At 47.5% G+C, this 20,691-nt stretch overlaps 1 protein-coding gene across 3 annotated transcripts in view; it reads right to left on the minus strand.

The window, feature by feature from the left end:
- Nucleotides 1-20,691, minus strand: part of CFAP54 (cilia and flagella associated protein 54) — a 736,502-nt gene that overhangs the window by 645,806 nt on the left and 70,005 nt on the right. For all 3 annotated transcript variants that reach the window (XM_063927747.1, XM_063927746.1, XM_063927748.1), the window contains exon 6: nt 19,887-20,030. In XM_063927747.1, coding sequence (XP_063783817.1) covers nt 19,887-20,030 — 144 coding nt within the window. The remainder of the gene's footprint in view (nt 1-19,886; nt 20,031-20,691) is intronic.

The following is a 20,691-nucleotide window of genomic DNA, read 5'->3' on the forward strand; positions in this document are numbered from 1 at the left end:
AGACGCCTGGGCAGGCACAGGCTGAGAAGCCGGCTGTCCCACATTAGGTATGTCGTCAAACCTTTTATGCAAGGAGTCGACACTGTCGCGTAATTCCTTCCACAGCACCATCCACTCAGGTGTCGACCCCGCAGGGGGTGACATCACATTTACAGGCATCTGCTCCGCCTCCACATAAGCCTCCTCATCAAACATGTCGACACAGCCGTACCGACACACCGCAAACACACAGGGAATGCTCTGACAGAGGACAGGACCCCACAAAGCCCTTTGGGGAGACAGAGAGAGAGTATGCCAGCACACACCAGAGCGCTATATAACACAGGGATCCCACTATAAATGAGTGTTTTCCCTTATAGCTGCTTTTTATATATCAATATATATATATATATATATCTATCCTGCGCCTAAATTTAGTGCCTCCCCTCTCTTTTTTACCCTTCTGTAGTGTTCAGACTGCAGGGGAGAGCCAGGGAGCTTCCTTCCAGCGGAGCTGTGAGGGAAAAATGGCGCCAGTGTGCTGAGGGAGATGGCCCCGCCCCTTTTCCGGCGGACTTCTCCCGCTTTTTCTGGAATACTGGCAGGGGTATTTTTACATCTATATAGCCTCTAGGACTATATATGATGTAGATTTGCCAGCCAAGGTGTCATATATTGCCCTCAGGGCGCCCCCCCCACCCAGCGCCCTGCACCCATCAGTGACCGGAGTGTGAGGTGTACATGAGGAGCAATGGCGCACAGCTGCAGTGCTGTGCACTACCTTGGTGAAGACCGAAGTCTTCTGCCGCCGATTTTCCGGACCTCTTCATGCTTCTGGCTCTGTAAGGGGGACGGCGGCGCGGCTCCGGGAACGAACACCAAGGTCGGGTCCTGCGGTCGATCCCTCTGGAGCTAATGGTGTCCAGTAGCCTAAGAAGCCCAAACTACCACCTGTTAGGTAGGTTCGCTTCTTCTCCCCTTAGTCCCTCGCTGCAGTGAGTCTGTTGCCAGCAGATCTCACTGTAAAATAAAAAACCTAAATATACTTTCTTTCTAGGAGCTCAGGAGAGCCCCTAGTGTGCATCCAGCTCAGCCGGGCACAAGATTCTAACTGAAGTCTGGAGGAGGGTCATAGTGGGAGGAGCAGGTGCACAGCAGTTAGACCTAAAGCTTTCTTTATAGTTGTGCCCAGTCTCCTGCAGAGCCGCTATTCCCCATGGTCCTTACGGAGTCCCAGCATCCACTTAGGACGTCAGAGAAATAGGAGTTACAATAATGGTTATAATGGGAGCCATAAGTCTAGGACCGAGCCCGAGTCCGTATGTTTGCTGAGTAAAACAAATAATAAGATTTTAAACCTACCGGTAAATCTATTTCTCCTAGTCCGTAGAGGATGCTGGGGACTCCGTAAGGACCATGGGGTATAGACGGGCTCCGCAGGAGATAGGGCACCTAAAAAGAACTTTGACTATGGGTGTGCACTGGCTCCTCCCTCTATGCCCCTCCTCCAGACCTCAGTTAGAGAACTGTGCCCAGAGGCGATGGACAATACAAGGCAGGATTTAGAAATCCAAGGGCAAGATTCATACTAGCCCACACAAATCATACCATGTAACCTGGATCATACATAACCAGTTAACCGTATGAACAACAACAGTAACGGTCCAAGACCGATTTCAACTGTAACATAACCCTTATGTAAGCAACTACTATATACAAGTCTTGCAGAGTTTCCGCACTGGGACGGGCGCCCAGCATCCTCTACGGACTAGGAGAAATAGATTTACCGGTAGGTTTAAAATCTTATTTTCTCTTACGTCCTAGAGGATGCTGGGGACTCCGTAAGGACCATGCGGTTTATACCAAAGCATCCAATCGGGCGGGAGAGTGCGTATGACTCTGCAGCACCGACTGAGCAAACGCTAGGTCCTCATCAGCCAGGGTATCAAACTTGTAGAATTTAGCAAAAGTGTTTGACCCCGACCAAGTCGCCGCTCGGCAAAGTTGTAATGCCGAGACGCCTCGGGCAGCCGCCCAAGAAGAGCCCACCTTCCTAGTGGAATGGGCCTCAACCGAATTTGGTACCAGCAATCCAGCCGTAGAGTGAGCCTGCTGAATCGTATTACAGATCCAGCGAGCAATAGTCTGCTTCGAAGCAGGTGCGCCAATCTTATTGGCCGCATACAGGAACAGAGCCTCTGTTTTCCTAATTCTAGCCGTCCTGGCTACATAAATCTTTAAGGCCCTGACTACGTCCAGGGATCTGGAATCCTCCAGGTCACTTGTAGCCACAGGCACCACAATAGGTTGATTCACATGGAATGAAGAAACCACCTTAGGCAAAAATTGCGGACATGTCCTCAATTCAGCTCGATCCACATGAAAAATCAAGTAAGGGCTTTTGTGTGACAAAGCCGACAATTCTGATATTCACCTTGCTGATGCCAAGGCCAACAACATGACCACCTTCCAAGTAAGAAATTTCAACTCAACCTTGTTAAGTGGTTCAAACCAGTGTGATTTTAGGAACTGCAACACCACGTTGAGGTCCCACGATGCCACTGGAGGCACAAAAGGAGGCTGGATGTGTAGCCCTCCCTTTACAAACATCTGGACTTCTGGAAGAGAAGCCAATTCCTTCTGAAAGAAAATCGAGAGGGCCGAAATCTGAACCTTAACAGAGCCTAATTTCAGGCCCATATCCACTCCTGTCTGTAGGAAGTGGAGAAAACGACCCAGATTAAAATCTTCCGTAGGTGCATTCTTGGTCTCACACCAAGCCACATACTTTCGCCAGATACGGTGATAATGCTTAACAGCCACCTCCTTCCTAGCCTTTATTAAAGTAGAGATGACCTCTTCCGGAATCCCCTTTTTCGCTAGGATTCGGCGTTCAACCGCCATGCCGTCAAACGTAACCGCGGTAAGTCCTGAAATACACAGGGCCCCTGTTGCAACAGGTCTTCCCTCAGAGGAAGAGGCCAGGGATCTCCTGTGAGCATCTCTTGTAGATCCGAGTACCAGGCCCTTTGAGGCCAGTCTGGGACAACGAGTATCGTCTGTACTCTTCTTTGCCTTATGATCCTCAACACTTTTGTGATGAGAGGAAGAGGAGGAAACACGTAGACCGATTTGAACACCCACGGTGTTATCAGAGCGTCTACTGCCACTGCCTGAGGGTCCCGAGACCTGGCACAATACCTCCGAAGCTTTTTGTTGAGGCGTGACGCCATCATGTCTATTTGAGGAGTTCCCCAAAGACGTGTTATGTCTGTAAAGACTTCTTGATGAAGTCCCCACTCTCCTGGATGGAGATTGTGTCTGCTGAGGAAGTCTGCTTCCCAGTTGTCCACTCCCGGAATGAAGACAGCCGACAGAGCGCTTACATGATTTTCTGCCCAGCGAAGAATCCTGGTGGTTTCCGCCATTGCGACTCTGCTTCTTGTCCCGCCTTGGCGGTTCACATGAGCCACTGCTGTGACATTGTCTGATTGAATCAGAACCGGTAGGTTTCGAAGAAGACTCTCCGCTTGTCGAAGGCCGTTGTAAATGACCCTGAGTTCCAACACATTGATGTGTAGATAGGACTCCTGGTCTGACCAAAGTCCCTGAAAATTTTTTCCCTGTGTGACCGCTCCCCATCCTCGGAGGCTCGCGTCCGTGGTAACCAGGATCCAGTCCTGAATTCCGAACCGGCGACCCTCCAGCAGGTGAGCACTTTGCAACCATCACAGGAGATACACTCTGGCCCCTGGGGACAGAGATATTTTCCGATGTAAGTGCAGATGGGACCCGGACCACTTGTCCAGAAGGTCCCATTGAAAGGTCCTTGCATGGAACCTTCCGAAGGGAATGGCCTCGTAGGCCGCCACCATTTTCCCCAGAACTCGAGTGCATTGGTGAACTGACACCCTTTTCGGTTTTAGCAGGTCTCTGACCATGTTCGGGATGTCCTGGGCTTTCTCTATTGGGAGGAAGACCTTCATTTGTTCCGTATCCAGTATCATACCTAGGAACGGTAGTCGAGTTGTCGGAATCAACTGTGACTTCGGTAGATTTAGGATCCAACCATGTTGCTGGAGCACTCTCAGAGAGAGTGCCACACTGCCCAGCAATTTCTCCCTTGATCTCGCTTTTATCAGGAGATCGTCCAGGTATGGGATAATTGTGACTCCATGCTTGCGCAGGACCACCATCATTTCCGCCATTATCTTGGTGAAAATCCTCGGGGCCGTGGAAAGTCCAAACGGCAACGTCTGAAATTGGTAATGACAATCCTGTACAGCGAATCTCAGGTATTTCTGATGGGGGGCATATATGGGGACATGAAGGTATGCATCCTCTATGTCCAGAGACACCATAAACTCCCCCTCCTCCATGTTGGCTATTATCGCTCAGAGTAATTCCATTTTGAATTTGAATCTTTTTATGTACAGGTTTAGGGATTTCAGATTCAAAATAGGTCTGACCGAACCGTCCGGTTTCGGGACCACAAATAGGGTTGAGTAGTAACCTCTTCCCTGCTGGTGCAGGGGAACCTTGATTATCACTTGCTGTATACACAGCGTTTGAATTGCATCCCTTTCCGATGTGGAAGCTGGTAGGGGCGATTTGAAAAATCGGCGTGGGGGCACCTCGTCGAATTCCAGTTTGTACCCCAGGGAAACTATTTCCAACACCCAGGGATTCAGGTCTGATCTGACCCAGGCCTGACTGAAAAGTCGAAGACGTGCCCCCACCGGTGCGGACTCCCTCAGGGGAGCCCCAGCATCATGCTGTGGGTTTTGGAGCAGCCGGGGAGGACTTTTGTTCCTGGGCACCTGCCGAAGCAGGTGCTCTTTTGCCTCTGCCCTTACCTCTGACGAGGAAAGAGGATCCCCGACCTCTTTTGGACTTGTGCGACCGAAAGGACTGCATCTGATAGGGTGTTACTTTCTTTTGCTGTTGGGGAATATATGGTAAAAAATTTGATTTACCTGCTGTAGCTGTGGAAACCAGGTCCGTCAGCCCATCCCCAAACAATACATCACCCTTATAGGCTAGTACTTCCATATGTTTTTTGGAATCCGCATCACCCGTCCATTGGCGAGTCCATAAGGATCTTCTCGCTGAGATAGACATGGCATTGGCCCTAGAAGCCAGCAATCCAATGTCCCTTTGAGCATCCCTCATAAATAATACTGCGTCTTTTATATGGGTTAGAGTTAAGAATATAGTATCCTTATCCATATTATCAAAGTGATCTGTCAGCTCATCTGTCCAAGCTGCAATTGCGCTACACACCCATGCTGACGCAATTGTCGGTCTAAGCACAGCACCTGTATGAGAATAAATACACTTTAAGGTAGTTTCTTGCCTGCGATCTGCAGGGTCCTTAAGGGCCGCTGTGTCAGGGGACGGTAGCTCCACTTTTTTGGACAAGCGCGTCAGGGCCTTGTCGACAGTGGGGGATGATTCCCAAATCTCCCTGTCCTGCTTAGGGAAGGGCTGTCACGATCCGGGTATCTGGACGCCATTACTTACCCTTCAGATGCCTCCTAAGGCTGGCTCAGCGTTCCAGGACCGGATCCCGCTGTTCCTGAGTTTCCACATGCAGAATGTCAGAGTGGTGATTTCATCAGCCGCGGCCTCCGCTGTGCCCGCGTGGTTAAATGTGCGCTTGTCAGTCTGGCGTCTCCTGTCTCCTGTGGCCGGCGTCGCCATTACTGTTTCAATTCTCACATGGATTACAAACCAAACTTCCCTCCAAGTGTCTGCATGGGCGCAGCCATCTTGGTTTTTGTCATCTGAGCATTTCCACCAATCTGCTGTCTGTATTGTTGATTTGCATAATTGCCTAGCCAACCCCTTCCTTGCTGCAGGTATAAGTAAGCTGTGCCTGAGCAAGGAAGGCGTCAGTGCTTTGATTGTCAAACCTAGTTCCAGTTTGTCTCTCTCCTGTGATTGTCTTCCAGGTTCCAGCTCCTGTCTCCAGACTTCTGCTATAGAGACCCGCACCAGCATTCCATCTGCGGTGTAGCCTGACTCTCCGATCCATTCTGGACTCACCTGTTTCCAGCTTCATCAATCACCTGCTTCCAGCCCAGCTTCCAGCAGTGTACAGCTTCTCTTAAAGGGCCGGTGTCCTTTCTGCAGTTTACCACTCTCCACCGGTATTATTATTTCACCGCTCTCAAACTCCAAACTTCATCAATCACCTGCTTCCAGCCCAGCTTCCAGCAGTGTACAGCTTCTCTTAAAGGGCCGGTGTCCTTTCTGCAGTTTACCACTCTCCACCGGTATTATTATTTCACCGCTCTTAAACTCCAAACTTCATTATTATTTCATCGCTCTCAAGTTCGTTTATTATTTAACTGGTTCCAGCCAGTATCCACTCCGTACCAACAACAGTCTGGTTCCAGCCAGTATCCACAGCAGCCGTTTTATCTTCAGCAACCCAGCCTTTCCTGGAACACCAGCTGGTACGATCCTGGGTTCTCTCCATTGCTACAGTCAGGTCTGGTAAGAACTTTCCAACTAGAAGATTATAAGAACTGTCTCACTCTACCAGTGCCTGTGGCCCTTGCCACCCTGTAGTACCCAGGAATTGTATTTATCCTCTGTTGACTTTTATGTTTCCTTTACTGCTGCTGTGTTACGGAGTTTGTCATAATAAACATCATTGACTTTTATCCTGGTTGTCGTGGTCACGCCTTCGGGCAGTTATTCTACATGTTACTTACATGTCTAGGGGTCTGATACAACCTCCCAGGTTCCGTTACATCTCAGCCCCTACAACTGAGGCTGCCTCCCGTCAGCTCTGGCCCTCAGTTGTGACAGTAAGCACTGACCTAATGAATCCAGCCGGAGACCAGGATCAAGCGGCCAGGCCAATGCAAGAACTGGCAGCCCGACTTGAACATCAGGAGGCTGCACAGGGCCACATCATCCGCTGTCTCCAGGATCTGTCTACACGGCTGGATGGGATTCAAACGACCCTCCGTGGACCTGGCACGTCCGGTGCGTCCACTACAGTGACACCAGCTGTAACCCCACCCACCTTACCCATTTCCAGTCCACATCTTCATCTTCCAACGCCAGCAAAATTTGATGGATCTCCAAGGTTCTGCAGGGGATTTCTCAATCAATGTGAAATCCACTTTGAGCTTCTACCTGGCAATTTCTTCAGTGACCGTACCAAAATTGCCTATATCATCTCCCTTCTCAGTGGCTCAGCCCTTGACTGGGCATCACCTTTATGGGAGAAGTCTGATCCCCTGCTATCCTCCTATACTGACTTTGTAGCTACATTCAGGCGCATCTTCGACGAGCCAGGCCGGATAACATCTGCTTCATCTGAGATTCTCTGTTTACGCCAGGGAACACGTACTGTGGGACAGTATCTTATACAGTTTAAAATCCTGGCATCCGAACTGGCATGGAACGACGAGGCCCTGTATGCTGCATTCTGGCATGGCTTATCAGAACGCATCAAGGATGAGTTGGCTACCAGAGACTTGCCCTCTAAGTTGGATGAGCTAATTTCTCTTTGCACGAAGGTTGATCTACGTTTCAGAGAGAGAGCAACTGAGCGAGGAAGATCATCTACTCCTAAATCTTCTGCTCCTCCTCCTCGTCAACCATCTCCATCCAAGGATGAGCCTATGCAAATTAGTCGTTCTCGTCTATCTCCCGCTGAGCGCCGAAGACGTCTCTCTGAGTCTCTCTGTCTCTACTGTGCAGCTCCGTCGCACACTATCAATGCCTGTCCCAAACGTCCGGGAAACTCCAGATCCTAGCTCGCCAAGGAGAGGGCCGGCTAGGAGTAATGATCTCCTCTCCATCTTCTCATGACTGTAACCTCCCAGTGTCGCTCCAAATTGCTCAACGTTACAGGAACGTCATTGCCCTCCTTGATTCCGGAGCAGCTGGGAATTTCATAACCGAAGCTTATGTTAAACGGTGGTCCCTACCCACCGAGAGACTGTCCTCGTCCATCTCTTTGACTGCCGTGGATGGCAGCAAGATTTTTGACGCAGTCATTTCCTTAAGGACTCTTCCAGTTCGTCTGAGAGTGGGAGTTCTTCATTCTGAGTATATTTCTTTTTTAGTGATTCCAAGAGCCACACATCCAGTGGTTTTAGGCCTTCCATGGCTCCGTCTCCACAACCCATCAATTGACTGGACGACTACGCAAATACTGGCATGGGGTCCCTCCTGTGCTGAGACTTGTTTAGCCAAAGTTCTTCCTGTTTGTTCTTCCTTCCCCAGGTCATCTGATGTTCCGCCTCCTCCATATCAAGACTTCACGGACGTGTTCAGTAAAGCCTCTGCTGATATCCTTCCTCCTCATAGAGAATGGGACTGCCCAATCGACCTCATTCCAGGGAAGGTTCCACCGCGAGGCCGAACTTATCCGTTGTCTCTGCCTGAGACACACTCCATGGAAGAGTACATCAAAGAGAACCTGGCGAAGGGTTTCATCCGACCATCTTCTTCTCCAGCCGGCGCAGGCTTCTTCTTCGTTAAGAAGAAAGACGGTGGTCTGCGTCCGTGCATCGACTACAGAGGTCTGAACGACATTACCGTCAAGAACCGATACCCTTTACCCCTGATTACCGAGCTCTTTGATAGAGTTAGTGGTGCAACTATTTTCACAAAGCTGGACTTGAGGGGTGCCTACAATCTCATCCGAATCCGTGAGGGTGACGAGTGGAAGACCGCCTTTAACACCCGTGACGGACATTATGAGTACCTCGTCATGCCCTTCGGATTGAGCAATGCTCCAGCAGTCTTCCAGCACTTCGTGAATGAGATTTTCAGGGACATCTTGTACCGCCATGTCGTGGTTTATCTAGACGACATCCTCATCTTTGCTAATAATCTCGAAGATCATCGTTTCTGGGTAAAAGAGGTTCTTTCCCGTCTCCGTGTCAATCACCTCTATTGTAAATTGGAGAAGTGCGTGTTTGAAGTTAAAACCATTCCGTTTCTAGGTTACATTGTGTCCGGTTCCGGACTAGAGATGGATCCTGAGAAACTCCAAGCAATCCAGAATTGGCCTATACCCTTAAGCCTCAAAGGGGTCCAGAGGTTCTTAGGGTTCGCCAATTATTATAGAAAATTTATACGAGACTTTTCCACCATTGTGGCGCCTATCACTGCATTAACCAAGAAAGGTGCTAATCCGTCCAAGTGGTCCGAGGAAGCTACACAGGCCTTTCACCTTCTGAAGCAACGGTTCATCTCTGCACCAGTTCTGAAACAGCCCGACACCGACTCTCCTTTTATCTTAGAGGTAGATGCCTCCTCCGTTGGAGTAGGAGCAGTGTTATCCCAGAGGGCCAAAGATGGACATCTACATCCTTGCAGTTTCTTCTCCCGGAAGTTCTCCCCAGCTGAGCGCAACTATGCCATTGGCGATCAGGAGTTGCTAGCCATCAAGCTCGCTCTGGAGGAGTGGAGATACCTGTTGGAGGGAGCTTCCCACTCAATCACCATTCTTACCGACCACAAAAATCTTTTATATCTCAAAGGCGCACAATGTCTGAATCCTCGTCAGGCCAGATGGGCACTTTTCTTCTCTAGGTTTGACTTTAAACTCCAGTTCTGTCCGGGTTCTCAGAATCGTAAGGCCGATGCCCTTTCCCGCTCATGGGAGCAAGAAAATGAGTCCGAGTCTGCAGACAAGCATCCTATTATTAATCCGTTGGCATTCTCCACGGTAGGGATGGACTCTACGCCTCCACCAGGGAAAAGTTTTGTTAAGCCAGTTCTAAGGAAGAAGCTCATGCATTGGGCCCATGCTTCCCGTTTTGCTGGACATACAGGCATTCAGAAAACCCTTGAATTTATTTCTAGGTCCTACTGGTGGCCAACTCTGAAGAAGGACGTTATGGAATTTATTGCCTCCTGCCCAAAGTGTGCCCAACACAAAGTCTCCCGCCAGTCGCCTGCGGGGCAACTGGTTCCATTATCTGTTCCCCGTCGACCCTGGACCCATTTGTCGATGGACTTTGTTTCCGATCTACCTATCTGCAACAAGTTTAATACCATCTGGGTGGTAGTTGACCGGTTCACCAAGATGGCACATTTCATCCCTCTCACCGGTCTTCCGTCAGCTTCCAAGTTGGCTCAAGTGTTTATACAAGAGATCTTCCGACTTCACGGTCTTCCTGAAGAGATCATCTCGGATCGTGGAGTACAATTTGTAGCCAAATTTTGGCGAAGTTTGTGTCAAGCCCTCCAAGTCAAGTTAAAGTTTTCCACGGCTTACCATCCTCAGACCAATGGTCAAACCGAGAGGGTGAATCAGGACTTGGAGGCCTTCCTCCGTATATATGTGTCTTCCTCTCAAGATGACTGGGTTCAACTCCTTCCTTGGGCCGAGTTCAGCCACAACAATCAATACCATTCCTCATCTTCTTCTACACCATTCTTCATTAATTATGGATTCCACCCTAAAGTCCCAGAATTCCAACCGCTTCCCGCAACTTCTGTTCCAGCAGTGGATGTCACCTTGCGTCAGTTTTCAAATAACTGGAGGAACGTCCGCGCAGCCCTGCTTAAAGCCTCATTCAGGTATAAGAAGTTTGCCGATAGAAAGCGTAGAGCGGTTCCTGCTCTCAAGGTGGGTGATCGTGTGTGGCTGTCCACGAAGAATTTGAGGTTGAGAGTTCCCAGCATGAAATTTGCACCTCGCTACATCGGACCCTTCAAGATTGAACAAGTCATCAATCCTGTTGCCTACAGGTTACAGTTACCATCCTTCTTGAAAATACCCAGGACATTTCATGTTTCTTTGTTGAAACCGCTGATCCTGAATCGGTTTCATTCCGCACTTCCTCCAGCTCCCAAAGTTCAGACTCAACGGGGAGTCGAGTACGAGGTGGCCAAGATTTTGGACTCACGTTTCCGTTACGGTCAGTTACAATACCTCATTGACTGGAAGGGCTATGGTCCTGAAGAACGCTCTTGGACCAATGCCTCAGACGTCCATGCTCCTGCCTTGGTCCGAAATTTCCACGCAAAGTTTCCTTTAAAGCCTAAGAAGTGTCCTGGGGCCACTCCTAAAGGGGGGGTGCTGTCACGATCCGGGTATCTGGACGCCATTACTTACCCTTCAGATGCCTCCTAAGGCTGGCTCAGCGTTCCAGGACCGGATCCCGCTGTTCCTGAGTTTCCACATGCAGAATGTCAGAGTGGTGATTTCATCAGCAGCGGCCTCCGCTGTGCCCGCGTGGTTAAATGTGCGCTTGTCAGTGTGGCGTCTCCTGTCTCCTGTGGCCGGCGTCGCCATTACTGTTTCAATTCTCACATGGATTACAAACCAAACTTCCCTCCAAGTGTCTGCATGGGCGCAGCCACCTTGGATTTTGTCATCTGAGCATTTCCACCAATCTGCTGTCTGTATTGTTGATTTGCATAATTGCCTAGCCAACCCCTTCCTTGCTGCAGGTATAAGTAAGCTGTGCCTGAGCAAGGAAGGCGTCAGTGCTTTGGTTGTCAAACCTAGTTCCAGTTTGTCTCTCTCCTGTGATTGTCTTCCAGGTTCCAGCTCCTGTCTCCAGACTTCTGCTATAGAGACCCGCACCAGCATTCCATCTGCGGTGTAGCCTGACTCTCCGATCCATTCTGGACTCACCTGTTTCCAGCTTCATCAATCACCTGCTTCCAGCCCAGCTTCCAGCAGTGTACAGCTTCTCTTAAAGGGCCGGTGTCCTTTCTGCAGTTTACCACTCTCCACCGGTATTATTATTTCACCGCTCTCAAACTCCAAACTTCATCAATCACCTGCTTCCAGCCCAGCTTCCAGCAGTGTACAGCTTCTCTTAAAGGGCCGGTGTCCTTTCTGCAGTTTACCACTCTCCACCGGTATTATTATTTCACCGCTCTTAAACTCCAAACTTCACTATTAATTCATCGCTCTCAAGTTCGTTTATTATTTAACTGGTTCCAGCCAGTATCCACTCCGTACCAACAACAGTCTGGTTCCAGCCAGTATCCACAGCAGCCGTTTTATCTTCAGCAACCCAGCCTTTCCTGGAACACCAGCTGGTACGATCCTGGGTTCTCTCCATTGCTACAGTCAGGTCTGGTAAGAACTTTCCAACTAGAAGATTATAAGAACTGTCTCACTCTACCAGTGCCTGTGGCCCTTGCCACCCTGTAGTACCCAGGAATTGTATTTATCCTCTGTTGACTTTTATGTTTCCTTTACTGCTGCTGTGTTACGGAGTTTGTCATAATAAACATCATTGACTTTTATCCTGGTTGTCGTGGTCACGCCTTCGGGCAGTTATTCTACATGTTACTTACATGTCTAGGGGTCTGATACAACCTCCCAGGTTCCGTTACATCTCAGCCCCTACAACTGAGGCTGCCTCCCGTCAGCTCAGGCCCTCAGTTGTGACAAGGGGTATGCCATATAAATTCTTTTGGGGATCTGCGGTCTCTTTTCCGGAGTCTCCCAAGCTTTCCCAAAGAAATCATTTAATTCATGAGATGTGGGAAAATTAATAATCTGTTTCTTTTCCTTAAACATGTGTACCCTTGTGTCGGGGACCAAGGGTTCATCCTCAATATGTAACACATCCCTTATTGCCACAATCATACACTGAATGGTTTTATTCACCCTCGGGTGCAATTTTACTTCGTCGTAGTCGACACTGGAGTCAGAATCCGTGTCGGTAGTAGTGTCTTGTGTTAAGGGACGCTTTTGAGACCCCGACGGGCCCTGTGAGTCGGTCCAATCCGAAGATTGACCCCCTGATGTCCCCCCTAATTCAGCCTTATCAAGCCTTTTATGTAAAGATGCCACACTTGCATTCAACATATGCCACATGTCCATCCAATCCGAAGTCGGCACAACAGACGGGGACACACCACTCATTTGCTCCACCTCCTCCTTGGAGAAGCCTTCCGCCTCAGACATGTCGACACACACGTACAGACACCCCACACACACACAGGGATTAACCTACCAGGGGACAACACCCCAACCAGGCCCTTAGGAGAGACAGAGAGAGAGTATGCCAGCACACACCAGCGCTTAAAAACACTGGAATATATATACCAGATAGCGCTTTTATATATATATAGCCTGCGTCCAAAGTGCCCCCCATCTCTTTTTTCCAGCCTGTGAAGGTTCAGCAGGGGAGAGATCAGGGAGCCAGCGTATCTCATGCAGTTTCTGTGGAGAAAATGGCGCTGGTTAGTGCTGAGGATCAAGCCCCGCCCACCCGACGGCGGGCTTCGGTCCCAGTAAACTTATATAAAAAAATGGCGGGGGATTTGTGGATTTACTGTGCCACAGCCTAATCCTGTTTATATTGCCACAAAAAGAGGAATATTGCTGCCCAGGGCGCCCCCCCCCCGCGCCCTGCACCCTGCACCCTTCAGTGCCTGCTTGTGTGTGTGTACTGGGAGCAATGGCGCGCAGCTTACCGCTGCGCGCTTACCTCATGAAGATCTGATGTCTTCTGCCGCCTGAAGTCTTCTTGCCTTCTCATACTCACCTGGCTACTATCTTCGGCATCTGTGAGGAGGACGGCGGCGGCGCGGCTCCGGGACGAACCCCAGGTGAGACCTGTGTTCCGACTCCCTCTGAAGCAAATGGTGTCCAGTAGCCTTAGAAACAGTGCCCAACTTGCCAAGCCAGCTCTGTTTCTCTCTCCTCAGTCCCACGATGCAGGGAGCCTGTTGCCAACAGGACTCCCTGAAAATAAAAAACCTAACAAAATTCTTTAAAACAGAAAACTCTGGAGAGCTCTCTGCATTGTACCATTTCTCCTCTGGGCACAAGATCTAACTGAGGTCTGGAGGAGGGGCATAGAGGGAGGAGCCAGTGCACACCCATAGTCAAAGTTCTTTTTAGGTGCCCTATCTCCTGCGGAGCCCGTCTATACCCCCTTGGTCCTTACGGAGTCCCCAGCATCCTCTAGGACCTAAGAGAAAAACAGTTTATTTTATTTTTTATAGATTTTTATAGTGGACTACCTATTAGTTTTAATTAATAAATATATATACATATATGTGGATTACAAGTTTATTATTGAATGTGGTGAATAATGAATATCCATACAAAAGATTCAGCTCTGTGGATGGGGGATAAGGACTGTTAATTACAACCAAAAGGTGGATCAGACATGAAACAAATGGTGAGAGAAACCACTAACAGGTGTGCAAAATAGAGAGACCAATAGGAAAATCGGAGTAGGTATAAAAGGAGTCATCAGTTGCCACCACAATTACTCTATGAGGAAGCTCCAGCGACGAGCGAAACTAGTCAGAGGAAAGAAGGGACATCTGATGACAATACCATTCATTGCGGTTATCACCTAAGAATCACTGCACCACGCCGGACGCCAGCGAAATTACATCAGCGGCTTCACTTGGGACTGCAGCGGCATTTCATACGTTGGGGGCCGGAGACGTCCGGAGCTCCCTAGCCGCACCTGACCGGCAGTGCAGTGTATCTCCAGCTGGATCCGTCTACGTGTAAGACGGAGGGTGAGAACTTTTACCATTTAGCCAACCTGATTAGGCAATCAGGAACTGTTACTATTATGTATGCAAAAGGAATTGCTTGAGACTTTGTAACAACGAGTGTTCAGTGTAATAACACAAGGAGCCGTTTTGAGACTTTGTAACAACAAGCGGTGATTACTACATCTGATCATTCCATCTCTCTACAAGCAGTTAGTGGACAATCTGAGAATACTGATTTGCACATCAATTAATAAGTATATCCCCTATTGCACATATTTTGGTTATTATATACGCATGAGAGCTGATCCATATTTTATTTTAGGTGCATATAGAAAGCCGGCTATTGAAAATAAGAATTAATTAGAGTTGTTAAATTTATATATGTATATGATAGCATTTTTACTAGATTAAGAATTTTATGTGGTTCCATCTACTAATTAGAGATTTATGTGATTAATCTAATCAGGAATAAAAAGGTGTTTTTATGTATACATGTGAATTCACTTTATTTGGAGTCTGGAAGGTTCTTAAATAGCGCAGAGTGTTCTTTTCTTACATGGTACATATATGTAAACTTATCATAAGAATAACATGCAGTTATGGTAAGGAAGGTATCCGGACTATAGAGCTACAGTAAAAAGGTCTACAGTCAATAAGTCTACCACTAATGGTAGACATGCATTAGGTCGACAGGGTCAAAAGGTTGACAGGGTCTAAAGGTCGACATGTAAAAGATAGACTGTTCAAAAGGTCGATAGGGTGAAACGGTCGACAAGGTCAAAAGGCCGACATGGCCATGGACAACACACATATGGCAGACACAAGTTTTTTTTGTTTTTTTCCAACTTTTTCATACTTTAACATCCACGTGGACTATGATTGGGAACAGTAACCAGTGCCAAGCGCAGCAGTAGCAAAGCGAGGCACCTTGTCCGAAGCATGTGAGGGGACACTAATGGGGCTTGTTTGTGGCAGAAAAGTGACAAAACACCCCAAAAAACAAAAAAAGTTGTGTTTACCTTTTTTTGTGTCGACCATTTACATGTCTACTTATTCTATGTCGACCTTTTGACCCTGTCAAGCTAATGCTTGTCTACCATTAGTGGTAGACCTCTTGACTGTAGACCTTTTTATTGTATATATAATAATCCGCACCCGGGATGGACTATCAGAAATGTTTGGGACTTTAGCTTTTCTGTCATTAGTAGTAGCATGCCTAAAATCAACTAAAACACATTTAAAAAATGACCCCAATCACACTCCACAATGCTGCGGATATTTCCTTATTTATTAAACCATATTTATCAACCATCACTATTTTTGCGGGACATTGATGGAATTATCTTGCCCTCTTACAATCGAAACATTTGTCACAAATTGCGGGCAGTTGGGAGGTGTTTACCTGGCTGCACTCACTGTGTTCAGCTAAAAAGATAGTCGGGGTCATTCCGAGTTGATCGCTAGCTGCCATTGTTCACTGCGCAGCGATCAGTGTAAAAAACAGCTAATCTGCGCATGCGTAGGCACCGCATGCGCATCGTACGGGTACAAAGTCCATTGTGGTTTTGCACTGGTTCTAGCGACGATTCCAATCGCACAGACGGCCGCAAGGTGATTGACAAAAAGAGGGCGTTTCTGGGTGTCAACTGACCATTTTCAAGGAGTGTTTGGAGAAAACGCATGGCTGGGCGGGTGTGTGACGTCAAAAGCCAGCCCTCCAACGTTAGAATCAACGCACACGAAGAGTAAGTCCAGGGCTGGTCTTGTTTTGCACAAAACGTTTTTGCAGGCGCTCTGCTGCACAGGCGTACGCACTTTTGTAAAGCGAAAATACACTCCCCAGTGGGCGGCGACAATGCGTTTGCATGGCTGCTAAAAACTGCTAGCGAGCGATCAACTCGGAATGATCCTCATTGTTATATGCGCCATGTATGCTGTAGCCACTCCCTTCTTCCTGATTCACCACCGCCAAAAGTTCTTATATGTTAAACTCTTTAACAGTACTCAGTAACTTCAAGAAGAAACACCCGTGTCCTACAAGTGTCTCCTTATACATCAAGGGGTATATTCAATACCTGTCAGATCCTTTCCGATGGAAAGGATCCGACAGGTCAGTATTCAGTGCCACGGCCAAACCCGACAGGTTTGGCCCGTTCCCAACACTGCCAATCCGACTTTTTTTAAGGTCAGATTATCATTGGGGGTAATTCAGACCTGATCGCTCGCTAACGTTTTTTGCAGCGCTGCGATCAGGTCAGAACTGCGCGTGCGTATGCACCACAATGCGTAGGCGTGTTGCACGGGTACAAAGCGGATCGTTGCTGTGCGATGGGTTTTACGAAGAATCCGTTCGCACAGCCAATCGTAAGGAGATTGACAGGAAGAAGGCGTTTGTGGGTGGCAAGTGACCGTTTTCAGGGAGTGGTTGGAAAAACGCAGGCGTGTCCAAGCATTTGCAGGGCGGGTGTCTGACATCAATTCTGGCCCCAGACAGACTGAAGTGATCACAGTGGCTGAGTAAGTTCTGGGCAACTCAGAAACTGCACAAGATCTTTTTGTACTGCTCGGCTGCACATGCGATCGCACACTTGCACAGCTAAAATATATTCCCCGGTTGGCGGCACCTATACGAACGCAGGACTGCAAAAAACAGCTAGTGAGCGATCAGGTCTGAATTACCCCCATTGTCGGAAATGGGTCTAAAACTTGTTGGGTTTGGCCGCGCTTCCGACAATGCACGCGGCTCGGCGGCTGAAGACACCGATCCACATGTATTCTGTCAGGCTTCCGACAAGTCGGATTTCGTGATCCGTCGTAAAAGATGGCGCCCTAATGAATAGGTCGGAACCCCTTCCGACCAAAATCTGTCGGAAGCTGCCGTCTTTCCGACAAGATGGCAGATTCTGACACTTATTGAATACAGCCCCAAGTCTCGATACACGAGACACCTGCGTAAGTGAACTGTGCTGAGTGCTGTAGCATTCCAACTTGCCCTTTACATTTGCGTCTTAATCGCACCACAGATGCATTGAGACACCAATCAAGCTGTACCAGAGCCACTGAGCTGCGACTTTAACCACACAGGAATTTTAAATATCGTAGCATTTCGTACACAGATATATACTTCTTTACACAGATGTAGAAGTGTTGGATAGCAAATTAATCAGTGCAGTCTCGTTAAGAAGTTCTTGTCATTTGATTGTTTAATTTGTGAGACTGAGACATACTGGAGTGAAAAAGACGCCTGCTGCAAGCAGGGCCGTCTTTTCGTATGGGCTCAATGGGCACCTTCCCAAGAGCCCCAGGAGTATAAGGGTCCTAGGTTGATAGCTGAGGATCCCCTCTTTCCAAGGGTACCAGATTTTTTAAAATCGGCCCTGGGGAACCGGAGATATCTGACTTCAAAGCAATGGACCCCTTCCAAGCCTGTTAATTGCTCTTCCCCCTAGATATCTTGGGTTCTGTCTGACCTAGAGTTTTTCTGAGGATATACTACAAGAGCTGGGACTCTCCCTTTTTGTCAACACTGGGAGCTTGTCACTACTTTGCCCAGAACCAGAGATATCAGCCTTCAAGCAGCTCGTCCTGCTCCAGCTCCACGCGCCTAATATGCAATTTTATATTTTCATTGGTGGATTGCTCTGGCTCCTGAACTCTGATCCCCAAGACCCTAGTACGTCCTGAAAGTTTTTATCCCATTGAAAGCAAAGAAATCTATTTTCAGGAACTACGTATTAAACACCCCCTACCACCTTGGAAGTCATGTACCTGGGCCCGTTCGTTCATCCCACTGCGCCCTTCTACAGTTTAGTGTTCTCCCTCCTGCCCCATCTGTGCAGTAAAAGTATTGCTCCAGGTCCTACATGCTGGGCAAAAGATAGAACACACCCTACCGCCCGCGAGACATCAAACCTGCCACTGATAGCACCCCCCACCCCTACCGCTGGAGGATGGGTAGGGGGCCCAGTGCTTTGCTGTGCCCAGGGGCCTACACTGCCGTTAAGACGGCCCTGGCCACAAGGAGAGTTGCTTGGGACCTGGCACACTGAGAAGGGCTGTTTGCCATGACTGTGACACTAGTGTATGAGGGCACATCTGTATATATAACAAGAAAGAACACCAGCAACAATGTCCTTTGATCGCTTGGGATTCTGGCATCGGCATTTGTGACTGCCGGGATCGCGAGCGCCGGTCACATGTCCACATCCCAGTGTAAACAAATGATATATGAGATTGTGTAGCCCATATTGTAAATGGTATTAATTGTCACTAAGGAAAACAGTATTCATACAGTATATAGGGCCCAAGGGCACAGGCCAAATGCTTTAATACAGGTCATGGAAAAACAAGATTGCTAGAAATACCTATAATACATTACAGTCAGGGGTGCATTATTAATTAATGTGATGACAAAAAATGATTATAAAGTTTTTGTATTTTTATAAGCATTAGCAATGCTTGTTGCGTATTATAACCTAAAACACCACAAACTACCTGCCAGCCAGGTTCCAGACCCATAATATCGGTAACTCCTTAAGACAACTTACTCACATCTGCTAAGTGGCAAGCAATCTGGATTATTACACAAAGACTTTCCAGAACAGCATCCTGGCCAGAAATGTGGGTATATTCTGGACAGGATCCTCTAAGGATCGGGCCTCGGTAACCTCTTTTGTACCACATCATTATTTTTAATAGGATCCAGACCTTGTATGAGTATTTATAACACATTAGTGGCCTCTCGTGTGGCTTTGCACAATACATTAAGCAACTACTGTACTTTTAACTGCCTGGCCATAAGACCTTATTTTAGGCTTAACTATTTGTTTGGATCCTGATATCAGAATTTTTTAGTACAGGATCCTCACCAGATTGAAATATGTTTGTACAGGTTGAGTATCCCATATCCATATATTCCGAAATACGGAATATTCCGAAATACGGACTTTTTTGAGTGAGAGTGAGATAGTGAAATCTTTGTTTTTTGATGGCTCAGTGTACACAAACTTTGTTTAATACACAAAGTTATTAATAATATTGTATTAAATGACCTTCAGGCTGTGTATACAAGGTGTATATGAAACATAAATGAATTGTGTGTATGTACACACACTTTGTTTAATGCACAAAGTTATAAAAAAATATTGGCAAAAATTACCTTCAGGCTGTGTGTATAGTATAAAGTGTATATGAAACATAAATGCATTCTGTGCTTAGATTCAGGTCCCATCACCATGAAATCTCATTATGGTATCTAATTATTCCAAAATACGGAAAAATCCGTTATCCAAAATACCTCTGGTCCCAAGCATTTTGGATAAGGGATACTCAACCTGAATTACATATTAGAGTCTTTAAAACAAACAATACTATATAAGCACTAAGGTTTGAATGTCTCCTCATCCTGACAAGATAATTCATAGGAACAGCAACTGTACCTCTCCATGGACACCTTCCCGACAGTCAAAATAACACTGACACACAGCCGTGTACAGTGCTGCCCTCCATGTCAAGTACTGGACAGACAGTAGCGGAACACACGACTCCATGCATATGCTCGCCCATAACAGGAACTCCAGGGCCTGAAACAAAGACAGGTTTATTTACAGATAACTACTGACATTTATAGATGAATAAAGTGTGTGCTAGTAATTAGTTTACTGACACTAAAGTAATAAATCCAGTAATCAGTACATTACTGTACAACCCTGAGATTTATTATTTCATATCCTCTGATAAGTGTGTACATAGACAAGAAGAGCAAATACTGACTGCACTTCTCATGTAACGCCTATATCCTACAGTAGCCACAAGAGGTCACCATTAGATAAGATTGTAGAGTACAATCCATTCCTGCTAGTAGTATTTTGTGCTTTCTGTTCACACTCAGATAGACAAAAAATATAATGGCTGACTGGTTGTTGTACTTTAGAGCAATTGTAACAATGTAACATATTGCCATAAGCCAAAGTGCAGCGATTCCAATGTCACACTTTATGTAATTAGCTGTTATGGATTAAATGCTCTTATTTCAGATGGTTTTACATCAGCTCAATGTCTATGCAGAGCAGCAAGACGGCTCTTTCCTGGCTCCTACATTAGTGAGCCGAACATGTAGCGTGGCCATGGGGGTCATTCTGACCCAATCGCACGCTGCAGTTTTTCGCAGCGTAGCGATCAGGACAGAACTGCGCATGCGCCGGTGCCGCAGTGCGCCAGCACTTTGCCGCCCGTCGCTGCGCT

The sequence above is a fragment of the Pseudophryne corroboree genome, chromosome 6, assembly GCF_028390025.1.
Source record: "Pseudophryne corroboree isolate aPseCor3 chromosome 6, aPseCor3.hap2, whole genome shotgun sequence".
In the NCBI taxonomy this organism is placed as follows: domain Eukaryota; kingdom Metazoa; phylum Chordata; class Amphibia; order Anura; family Myobatrachidae; genus Pseudophryne; species Pseudophryne corroboree.